The 12275-nt window shown below is 48.8% G+C and overlaps 1 protein-coding gene across 1 annotated transcript; it reads left to right on the top strand.

The window, feature by feature from the left end:
* Positions 1-257: 257 nt before the first annotated feature.
* On the top strand, positions 258-11864 carry LOC109877666 (RAD50-interacting protein 1-like). The gene is made up of 13 exons (XM_031818717.1): positions 258-525; positions 754-995; positions 1274-1447; positions 1823-1963; positions 3031-3181; positions 3491-3601; positions 3846-4071; positions 4392-4529; positions 5211-5410; positions 9168-9388; positions 10195-10375; positions 10679-10797; positions 10991-11864. Exons 1-13 carry the CDS (start codon positions 295-297, stop codon positions 11208-11210), a joined length of 2355 nt encoding a protein of 784 aa, XP_031674577.1. The 5' UTR covers positions 258-294; the 3' UTR covers positions 11211-11864.
* The last annotated feature ends 411 nt before the right edge of the window (positions 11865-12275 follow it).

Consider the following 12275-nt stretch of genomic DNA (forward strand, 5'->3'; position numbering starts at 1 on the left):
TTGAAAACATCCTTCCTAATTCACATTAGTAATCACTGAAATAACACATCAACGGTAAATTGTCTGAAGCTATCACCACTCCACTTATGATATCACTGGTTACATGAACCAATGAATGGAGGAGGGAAGGAAGCGTGGATTGTGTAGTAGTTGGAAATGTCCCAAGTGTTTACCCGTGACAGGTCCCGTAGTACTAACTGCCACCACTAGAGGGGGTGTATAGACGGTGACGGCTGTGTTCGGTGCTGTGTTTACATCTGCGTGCTGTTGACGTGGAAGAGACACAGAAGAAAGATGGCGGCGCCCTCTGCAGAGCAGCAAAACGGCCAAAGTGATGAATCTGATCTACAAAGCCCTATATCGACAAATGATGAAGACTCCGAAACAGGATTGGGTGATGGAGCTCTCCCCGTCTATCTTGTCGACTTGATAGAGAAAGAAATCGGAGTGGATCTGAAGTCGCTGAAGAAAGTTAGCGCGCTCCTGGAGAAACTGACAGCGGAAAACAAGTTGCTGGAGGAGCAGGTAGTTAGCAAGCGCGCTGTTAACTTCATGTTGCACACTCAAAACAGCTTTCAACGCTGTATCAATTATTGCATGAAAAATAATAGAATCGTTACTAATGCGAGTATTATTCTGCCCCTTGCTAGTTAATGTAAGTAATACAAACATGATCTATAGCTAACCTTTGCTAGCTAGTTTAAGGGCGTGCATTTCCCTTGCTGACAGGTCTTCCTCCACCCACCTTCTCAGGTTCTGACGGTGTCCAGTTCGGTGCCGCTGCGGGTGTCAGCAGCGCTGTCTGCTGCCGAGGAGTCCCGTGTGTCTCTGGAAGGTTTGCTCCAGCGGGAGAGGGTCCTGTCCAACACCCTGATACAGCACCTGCAGGGCGCCCAGCCCTGGGCAGACAGCCTGGGACGGACCCTGGAACAGCTGGACAACACAGAGAAACACATGAAATACCTGCAGTGTCTGTCACGCATTGAAGAACTCAGGTGAGCAACAGTATTATTATTTTCTTCTTCTTCTTCTTGTAGTTGGACAATATATTTTCATCTTCTTGTAGTTGGACAATATATTTTCATCTTCTTGTAGTTGGACAATATATTTTCATCTTCTTGTAGTTGGACAATATATTTTCATCTTCTTGTAGTTGGACAATATATTTGACACTATTCAAAGATAGGATCCTGATTGGAATACACACACACACAAAATGGTATCCTACTGTATGTTAAGTTGTTCCGCTAACTGTCGTTCTCTCCTCCCACAGTGACAGCATCCAGCAGTGTCTGATCACCAACAGTATATGGGAGGCAGTGGTGGCGGTGGGCAGTATGGCCAGTCTAGATGTGGGCCTAAAGCAGTCTGGCTGCTCTCATCTCCAGGCCTTCCTCAGAGAGACACTATGCTTCTGGCACAAGATCATTAAGGACAGACTGGCTGGGTATGTGTGTCTGAGTGGGTCAGACAGGGCAGGCAGTGTGTTGCGTTAGCGGGCCGGGCCGGAGCAGAAGGACTGGCGATGGAGAACTCTGTGCTAGTTATTAGGATCTCTGTTTAGATCAGTGGTCAGGAACCCTGGTCCTGGAGAGCAACTGGCCATGCAGGCCTTTGTTCCAGCCTGGCACTAACCCATCTAATTCAGTCTAAATGATTAGTTGACCAGGTGTATTTGTGTTGGGCCAGAACAAGTAAGAGACACACGGTAGCTCTCCAGGACCGGCCTTGGTGATTCACAGTTATAATGATGATCCAAAGTCAAGCTACCTCAGACCTGAATGTGATTTTTAACTCCTCCTCCTCCTCCTCTGTCTGGCAGTGATTTTGAGGAGTTGCTGATCCAGCTCCACTGGCCGTTCATCTCTCCTCCCACCCAGTCTCTCTCCCCCCCTGCCAACGCTCAGGAGCTCCACAGCCAGCTGGAGCTACTGGTGGCCCAGCTCCTGTCTCTACAGACCTCGTATCCTTCACCCTAATATAGTGTTATCAGAGTCGAAGACATACACACTAGCATTATCGTCTGTTATACATACGCTGTTATAGACACTACTAGGTTATACGCACGCTGTTCTAGACACTACTAAGTTATAGACAGGACTGAGTTGTAGACAGGACTGGGTTATAGACAGGACTGGGTTATAGACACTACTAGGTTATACACACTACTGGGTTATAAACAGGACTGGGTTATACACACTACTGGGTTATAGACAGGACTGGGTTATAGACACTACTAGGTTATACACACTACTGGGTTATAGACAGGACTGGGTTGTAGACAGGACTGGGTTGTAGACAGGACTGGGTTGTAGACAGGACTGGGTTATAGACAGGACTGGGTTGTAGACAGGACTGGGTTGTAGACAGGACTGGGTTATAGACAGGACTGGGTTATAGACAGGACTGGGTTATAGACACTACTAGGTTATAGACAGGACTGGGTTATAGACAGGACTGAGTTATAGACAGGACTGGGTTATAGACAGGACTGGGTTATAGACAGGACTGGGTTATAGACAGGACTGGGTTATAGACAGGACTAGGTTATAGACAGGACTGGGTTATAGACACTACTAGGTTATAGACAGGACTGGGTTATAGACAGGACTGGGTTATAGACACTACTAGGTTATAGACACTATTGGGTTATAGACAGGACTGGGTTATAGACAGGACTGGGTTATAGACAGGACTGGGTTATAGACACTACTAGGTTATAGACAGGACTGGGTTGTAGACAGGACTGGGTTGTAGACAGGACTGGGTTATAGACAGGACTGGGTTATAGACACTACTGGGTTATAGACAGGACTGGGTTATAGACAGGACTTAGTTATAGACACTACTAGGTTATAGACAGTGCATTATTTCCACTCTGCACACTTCTTCATACACTAGCTTTATACTTCATACATTCCCAGTCACAGACATACTGTTCCCCGCACACTTCCTAAGATATTGACTGATATTGATGTTGATATTGTACTGAGATGAATACCTAGCCAGTTTCTTTAACCTGTTTCTCAGTGATGATCTCATATCAGAGACATCTGTGTCCCGTGTAGGGTTGCCCCCGACGACACCCCTGTCTCTTCCTGTCCAGATCATGTTGCTTCCTCTGAGCAAGAGGTTTCGATACCACTTCACTGGAAACCGTCAGACCAATTCACTCAACAAGGTTAGAGCAACACACACACACACACACACACACACACACACACACACACACACACACACACACACACACACACACACACACACACACACACACACACACACACACACACACACACACACACACACACAGAGCATGTCTCACACACACACACACACACACACACACACACACACACACACAGAGCATGTCTCACACACACACACAAAGACACACACACACACACACACACACACACACACACACAGAGCACGTCTCAAACACAGACAGACAATGACAATAATAATAACCTCCATCTCTGTCTCCATGCAGCCTGAGTGGTTCCTGACCCAGGTCCTGATGTGGATGGGAAACAGCTCCAACTTCATGGAGGAGAAGATCCAGCCCATTTTGGACAGGAATGGAGCTAACGTCAACGCCAAGGTTAGCGGATCAGCCGCTATATGATCATCTAGAATCCTGAGTTCATGTGCCATTGAAGTATTTGTTCACCCCCAAGATTCAAAGCTGAAAGTCAAGCTGAGTCCATTGCAGTCATCTGTCAATCGTAGCAGCTCTTGATGTCCACAGTCATATGAGAGGATATAAGCATATATCTATTAATATAATAAAATATAATGGTTATAGCTATTGAAGTAGCTCGTGTCATCTCTCACGTCCCCACCAGGTGGAGCTGTGTCGCGGTCTACTCACCCTGGCCCAGGAGAAGCTAGCGTTGGATGCTCCACGGCTGCTCTACGACGACTCTCTCTTCTGCCACCTGGTGGATGAGATCCTGCAGTTTGAGAGGGAGCTGCGCACCACCCACTCCTACCCCAGCACCCTGCCCGGAGTGCTGCATGTACTGCTGGAGGAGGTCGTGCTGCAGAAGTGGCTCACTGTGGAGAGGAAGAGTGAGTGAGAGAGGCAGCAGTGGAGCATCTCTCATCGTTCCCTACTCTTTCCCCTTGGCCCTAACCCTCCAATTTCCGCAGATCTGAAGGGGCTGGATAGGTATAAGCAGTGTACTGGCAGAGCTTCCGCCATATCACTTCTACCTTACAGATCTGCAAACATTGAAGGGTTTGGGTGAAGTGAAGTGGTAGGAAGCCATTTGGGACTGACTAAAGAGATTGATTTTATGTGGGATTTTACTTCTCTGTTAGACTCCGTTTATGTCAGTGTATGTGATTTAGTGAATGTGTGCTCATCCCAACTGTGTGTCTCTCTGTAGTGGCGATAGAGAAGGTGGATGCCATGCTGTCTGCTGAGGGGGCTTGGAGCTCCCAGTACAAAGATATCAGTGACATGGATGAACTCAAGGCTCCAGACTGCGCTGAGACCTTCATGACCTTACTGCTGGTCATCACTGGTAGGATTATTAACTACTTTATCACTCTCTCTCTCTACCTCTCTCTCTACCTCTCTCTCTGTCTCTCTCTCTCTTCCTCTCTCTCTCTCTCTCTTCCTCTCTCTCTCTTCCTCTCTCTCTCTTCCTCTCTCTCTCTTCCTCTCTCTCTCTGCCTCTCTCTCTCTGCCTCTCTCTCTCTCTCTCTTTCTCTGCCTCTCTCTCTCTGCCTCTCTCTCTCTCTCTGCCTCTCTCTGCCTCTCTCTCTCTCTCTCTGCCTCTCTCTCTCTCTCTTCCTCTCTATCTCTCTCTCTCTCTGTCTCTCTCTCTCTCTGTCTCTTCCTCAATCTCTCTTCCTCTCTATCTCTCTCTCTGTCTCTCTCTCTGTCTCTTCCTCTCTATCTCTCTCTCTGCCTCTCCCTCTCTCTCTGTCTCTCTCTCTCTCTGCCTCTCTCTGTCTCTGTCTCTGTCTCTCTCTCTGCCTCTCTCTCTCTCTCTCTCTCACTCTGTCTGTCTCACTCTGTCTGTCTTGTTGGTTGTCACCGTTCATCCCTCTGTTTGTCGTAGAGGGACAACCAGCCTCTGACTTACTGCACTCTCTCTCTCTCCCCTTCTCTCCCTCCCTCTCTCTGTTTTCCCTTTCTCTCCCCTCCACCTCCCTCTATCCTCTCTCTCCCCCTCAATCTCTAATACTCCCCCTACCAGACCGCTACCGTGCCCTCCCCTGCCCTCGTGCCCAGCTGCGTTTCCTGGCGCTACAGAGAGAGTTGGTGGACGACTTCCGTATCCGCCTCACCCAGGTGATGAAGGAAGAGTCCCGTAACCCGCTGGGCTCTAGATACTGTGCTATTCTCAACGCTGCCAACTACATCTCCACCGTGCTGGGGGACTGGGGAGACAACGTGGTACGTGGCCCCTCGGAGTCATCACGCTGTTGCTATACAAAACATATTGATGCAGAAGTAGCTAAGATGGGGAGAAGTCTGTCTATAATAAAGCAATACTCTGCCTTCTTAACAACACTATCAACAAGGCAGGTCCTACAGGCCCTAGTTTCTACCTTCTTAACAACACTATCAACAAGGCAGGTCCTACAGGCCCTAGTTTCTACCTTCTTAACAACACTATCAACAAGGCAGGTCCTACAGGCCCTAGTTTCTACCTTCTTAACAACACTATCAACAAGGCAGGTCCTACAGGCCCTAGTTTCTACCTTCTTAACAACACTATCAACAAGGCAGGTCCTACAGGCCCTAGTTTGTACCTTCTTAACAACACTATCAACAAGGCAGGTCCTACAGGCCCTAGTTTCTACCTTCTTAACAACACTATCAACAAGGCAGGTCCTACAGGCCCTAGTTTCTACCTTCTTAACAACACTATCAACAAGGCAGGTCCTACAGGCCCTAGTTTCTACCTTCTTAACAACACTATCAACAAGGCAGGTCCTACAGGCCCTAGTTTCTACCTTCTTAACAACACTATCAACAAGGCAGGTCCTACAGGCCCTAGTTTCTACCTTCTTAACAACACTATCAACAAGGCAGGTCCTACAGGCCCTAGTTTCTACCTTCTTAACAACACTATCAACAAGGCAGGTCCTACAGGCCCTAGTTTCTACCTTCTTAACAACACTATCAACAAGGCAGGTCCTACAGGCCCTAGTTTTGTTGTACCTTGACTACTGTTCAGTCGTGTGGTCAGGTGCCACAAAAAAGGAAAATTGCAATATTAATTATATGCATGTCAGTCTCTCCTGGCTGAAAGTGGACGAGAGATTGACTTCATCACTACTTTTATTTATGAGAGGTATTGACATGTTGAATGCACCGAGCTGTCTGTCTAAACTACTGGCACACAGCCAGGGGCGGCAGGGTAGCCTAGTGGTTAGAGCGTTGGACTAGTAACCGGAAGGTTGCAAGTTCGAATCCCGGAGCTGACAAGGTACAAATCTGTCGTTCTGCCCCTGAACAGGCAGTTAACCCACTGTTCCCAGGCCGTCATTGAAAATAAGAATTTGTTCTTAACTGACTTGCCTAGTAAAATAAAAAACATTTAACAGCTCGGACACACAGTACTACCCCACAAGACAAGCCACCAGAGGTCTCGTCACAGTCCCCAAGTCCAGAACAGACTATGGGAGACACACAGTACTACCCCACAAGACAAGCCACCAGAGGTCTCTTCACAGTCCCCAAGTCCAGAACAGACTATGGGAGACACACAGTACTACCCCACAAGACAAGCCACCAGAGGTCTCTTCACAGTCCCCAAGTCCAGAACAGACTATGGGAGACACACAGTACTACCCCACAAGACAAGCCACCAGAGGTCTCTTCACAGTCCCCAAGTCCAGAACAGACTATGGGAGACACACAGTACTACCCCACAAGACAAGCCACCAGAGGTCTCTTCACAGTCCCCAAGTCCAGAACAGACTATGGGAGACACACAGTACTACCCCACAAGACAAGCCACCAGAGGTCTCTTCACAGTCCCCAAGTCCAGAACAGACTATGGGAGGCACACAGTACTACCCCACAAGACAAGCCACCAGAGGTCTCTTCACAGTCCCCAAGTCCAGAACAGACTATGGGAGGCACACAGTACTACCCCACAAGACAAGCCACAAGAGGTCTCTTCACAGTCCCCAAGTCCAGAACAGACTATGGGAGACACACAGTACTACCCCACAAGACAAGCCACCAGAGGTCTCTTCACAGTCCCCAAGTCCAGAACAGACTATGGGAGGCACACAGTACTACCCCACAAGACAAGCCACCAGAGGTCTCTTCACAGTCCCCAAGTCCAGAACAGACTATGGGAGGCACACAGTACTACCCCACAAGACAAGCCACAAGAGGTCTCTTCACAGTCCCCAAGTCCAGAACAGACTATGGGAGGCACACAGTACTACCCCACAAGACAAGCCACCAGAGGTCTCTTCACAGTCCCCAAGTCCAGAACAGACTATGGGAGGCACACAGTACTACCCCACAAGACAAGCCACCAGAGGTCTCTTCACAGTCCCCAAGTCCAGAACAGACTATGGGAGACACACAGTACTACCCCACAAGACAAGCCACAAGAGGTCTCTTCACAGTCCCCAAGTCCAGAACAGACTATGGGAGACACACAGTACTACATAGAGCCATGACTACATGGAACTCTATTCCACAGTACTACATAGAGCCATGACTACATGGAACTCTATTCCACAGTACTACATAGAGCCATAACTACATGGAACTCTATTCCACAGTACTACATAGAGCCATGACTACATGGAACTCTATTCCACAGTACTACATAGAGCCATGACTACATGGAACTCTATTCCACAGTACTACATAGAGCCATGACTACATGGAACTCTATTCCACAGTACTACATAGAGCCATGACTACATGGAACTCTATTCCACAGTACTACATAGAGCCATAACTACATGGAACTCTATTCCACAGTACTACATAGAGCCATGACTACATGGAACTCTATTCCACAGTACTACATAGAGCCATGACTACATGGAACTCTATTCCACAGTACTACATAGAGCCATGACTACATGGAACTCTATTCCACAGTACTACATAGAGCCATGACTACATGGAACTCTATTCCACAGTACTACATAGAGCCATAACTACATGGAACTCTATTCCACAGTACTACATAGAGCCATGACTACATGGAACTCTATTCCACAGTACTACATAGAGCCATGACTACATGGAACTCTATTCCACAGTACTACATAGAGCCATGACTACATGGAACTCTATTCCACAGTACTACATAGAGCCATAACTACATGGAACTCTATTCCACAGTACTACATAGAGCCATGACTACATGGAACTCTATTCCACAGTACTACATAGAGCCATGACTACATGGAACTCTATTCCACATCAGGTAACTGACGCAAGCAGTGAAATTTGAATAAAAAAACACCTTATGGAACAGCTGAGACTGTGAAGCAACACAAACATTGGCACAGACACATGCACACACACACACACACACACACGATAACATACGCACTATATATACACATGGTGGAGTAGGGGCCTGAGGGCACACAGTGTGTTGTGAAATCTGAATGTATTGTAATGTATTACAGTTGTATAAACTGCCTTCATTTTGCTGGACCCCAGGAAGAGTAGCTGCTGCTTTGGCACATGCTGCCCGCCTGCCTGTCTGTCCGCCTGTCTGTCTGCCCGCCTGTCTGCCTGCCCGCCTGTCTGCCTGCCTCTCTGTCTGTCTGTCTGTCTGCCCGCCTGTCTGCCTGCCTGCCTGTCTGTCAGTCTGTCTGCCCGCCTGTCTGTCTGCCCGCTTGTCTGCCTGTCTGTCTGCCCGCTTGTCTGCCTGCCTGCCTGCCTGCCTGTCTGTCTGTCTGTCTGTCTGCCCGCCTGTCTGCCCGCCTGTCTGCCCGCCTGTCTGCCTGCCTGTCTGCCTGTCTGTCTGCCCGCCTGTCTGCCTGCCTGTCTGTCAGTCTGTACATGTGTTGTCTGTTCAGAAGTAGTTAAGGGGACAGAAAAAGCCACATATTAACACCTTCACTCTGCTGTATGTTCCCTCCTTCTACTGCACTGCTCCAGAGGTCTTCTTCAAGGCTGTTCAATGTTCTTTTCTCTGTCCTCTGTTCTTCCTCAGTTCTTCCTGCAGCTGCAGCAGTCAGCTGTGGCCCTGGGGGAGGAGGAGCTGTTGGGGCCGCTGGGGGTCACTGAGTCCGGCCGTCTGGCCTCTCTGGAGGGGTCTCTGTTTGAGGGGCTCCTGGGGCTGCTGGAGAGGCTGAGAGGAGACATGCTGGGCAGGTTACTGGAGGCTGTCATGAGGGACGTACAGAAGAAGGCTCAGCCCTACTGCAGGGACAGGTCAGTGGAGACACTTCTCACAGAGGAAGGGCCAGCCCTACTGCAGGGACAGGTCAGTGGAGACACTTCTCACAGAGGAAGGGCCAGCCCTACTGCAGGGACAGGTCAGTGGAGACACTTCTCATAGAAGAAGGCTCAGCCCTACTGCAGGGACAGGTCAGTGGAGACACTTCTCACAGAGGAAGGGCCAGCCCTACTGCAGGGACAGGTCAGTGGAGACACTTCTCATAGAAGAAGGCCCAGCCCTACTGCAGGGACAGGTCAGTGGAGACACTTCTCACAGAGGAAGGGCCAGCTCTACTGCAGGGACAGGTCAGTGGAGACACTTCTCACAGAGGAAGGGCCAGCCCTACTGCAGGGACAGGTCAGTGGAGACACTTCTCACAGAGGAAGGGCCAGCCCTACTGCAGGGACAGGTCAGTGGAGACACTTCTCACAGAGGAAGGGCCAGCCCTACTGCAGGGACAGGTCAGTGGAGACACTTCTCACAGAGGAAGGGTTCTTTCTGTTCAATCTAGTTCCTCTCAAGATGTAGTCCTATCTTTGGCGTTTTAAACACTAGGCACCCACTGTCACTTTGCTTTGCTTGGTGTTTAGGCCCAGGCTGATTGTAAGCACTTTGTGACAAATGTCTTTGTCCTGTAACACGCCTGGACAGTAGGAATGAAATGTGATTTCTTGAAAGAATCTGGTAGAGCTCAGATCATCCCCTACAGCCACCATATAACCAATTGAACAACACAATGTTGGAGTGAACAAAATGTTCAAAACTAGAATGACACTAACGTGTATCCTTCTCCTCCCAGGTGGTTGTCTCTGCCGTCCCAGTGTGACCAGGCCACCATGTCCCTGTCCAGTTTAGCCTGTCCTCTGATGCTCTGTCTCAGGGACCACCTGCTCCAGCTGCAGCAGATGCTGTGTCTGCCTCTCTTCCAGATGGGCTGGCAGGATCTGGCTGAGAGGCTGGACCTCTTCCTCTACCAGAATGTGAGTCACACTGCTGACCTGCTACAATGGGAATTAATCAGATAGTTGACTTCATTAAATATTTGAACTTTTAGTGATTTTGCAGATACTACTGTCTGGAGAGACTTAAAAGAAGGTCATTAGATTGTCACACATCATTAGACACATCTGTTCTCAAATACATTAAAACTACATTGGCTACTGACCAATTCTAATGATAAAATACAGATGTAAGAAAATAGGATGACGCAATAGAGAATGTTTTTTTGGGGGGGGCTAATCACATCTCTATTAACGTATGGACCTGCTACCTGTCTCCCTCAGGTGATTCTGTATAACCACTTCAACGAGGGGGGTGCAGCCCAGCTCCAATTCGACATGACAAGAAACCTCTTCCCTCTGTTTGGACACTACTGCAAGAGGCCTGAGAACTTCTTCAAACAGTGAGTGGGCCATTACATACAATGGCAATTCTGCTGACAATATCACCTGAAAACATTGTCCACTGTACCATAATCTGTAGAAGAGACCTACAGTTTGTTTGTAGTTCTTTAGGTTGTTAAATGTCCTGCACAGGGGTTGAATTCCTTGTCAAATCATTTCTAGGTAAAAAATGATTGGTCATGTCTCCCTCAGTGTGAAGGAGGCCTGTGTCATCCTGTGTCTGAATGTGGGCTCAGCTCTTCTTCTACGAGACGTCCTGAGGCAGGCTGAGGAAGACGAGGAGGAACCAGGGACCCCGGACGGCAAGCAGCCAAGCCCTACGTCAGCCCTCAACGAGCTGGGGGTCTACCGCCTGGCCCCCTGCGACGTCCTCATCCTGCTCAACCTCAGGGCCTCCTGGCCGGGAAAGTGAGGGGAGATGGAAGGAAAAACAGCCTGGTCTCAGATGTGTTTTTGACAACTCCTATGGACTTTGTGACGCCGACTGGCCGTAGGAGTTGAGCAAGGCAGCACTAACAGATCTGTGATCAGGCTAGGACGGGCTTCAGCTGGCAAAGAGCAACCACTACCAATGAACTACACCGTATCCCAGAAACCTGGAATAGACCGCTGTCATTCCTGAATACTCCTGTCCCATCCCGTTTAATCCCTGTTTTGTTTACTTTGCCGATCCTCTGTCTACAAGCTCAGCACCTGTTCCATATCAACTCACCACTCCTGGTCTAAACGCAGGGGAGAGACCTCGACTGGAGCCTGAAGGATGTGTTTATATGAACTACTCATGTAGATGACATTATTTGTCTATTGACTGACAGCACAGACTTCTGTCTTCTTGTGGAGGAGATCTAGTAGTACCACATGGTGTGGATGGGTATTTCAGGAGGTCCCCCTCTCACTTCCTGACAGGGACTGTTGTCTTTAACCACACGAGATATAGGAGACCTTAACACTGCTGTTTTAAGCAGTCCAGTGCATTTGATAACAACAACAGCCCTGTCTGTCACATTACCTTATTTAATGTCATATACATTTGTAAAGAAGTGAGAAATAAAAACGTTTAAATCCCCAAAATGTTATTTATGTCAGTAACTGCCGTTTTGACAACCAATCATGTACGTTCATGCTAATGTGTTTCAGAGTGAAAGATTCTCCAAGTCACTCCAGTGAGCCAAGTGGGTCTCAGCAGCCTGCCCAGGTGCAGTATGGGTCTCAGAAGCCTGCCCAGGTGCAGTATGGGTCTCAGCAGCCTGCCCAGGTGCAGTATGGGTCTCAGCAGCCTGCCCAGGTGCAGTATGGGTCTCAGCAGCCTGCCCAGGTGCAGTTTGGGTCTCAGCAGCCTGCCCAGATGCAGTATGGGTCTTAGCAGCCTGCCCAGGTGCAGTATGGGTCTTAGCAGCCTGCCCAGGTGCAGTATGGGTCTCAGTAGCCTGCCCAGGTGCAGTATGGGCCTCAGCAGCCTGCCCAGGTGCAGTATGGG

This window comes from Oncorhynchus kisutch, unplaced genomic scaffold, assembly GCF_002021735.2.
Source record: "Oncorhynchus kisutch isolate 150728-3 unplaced genomic scaffold, Okis_V2 scaffold1570, whole genome shotgun sequence".
NCBI classification, from domain to species: domain Eukaryota; kingdom Metazoa; phylum Chordata; class Actinopteri; order Salmoniformes; family Salmonidae; genus Oncorhynchus; species Oncorhynchus kisutch.

Excerpts from the sequence above, each read along its gene's own strand:
- LOC109877666 (XM_031818717.1), top strand. The coding sequence starts at position 295 with ATGGCGGCGCCCTCTGCAGAGCAGCAAAACGGCCAAAGTGATGAATCT. Across the intron at positions 1,964-3,030 it reads CTCCTGTCTCTACAGACCTC|TGATGATCTCATATCAGAGA; the intron begins GTATCCTTCACC and ends CCTGTTTCTCAG. Across the intron at positions 3,182-3,490 it reads AGACCAATTCACTCAACAAG|CCTGAGTGGTTCCTGACCCA; the intron begins GTTAGAGCAACA and ends GTCTCCATGCAG.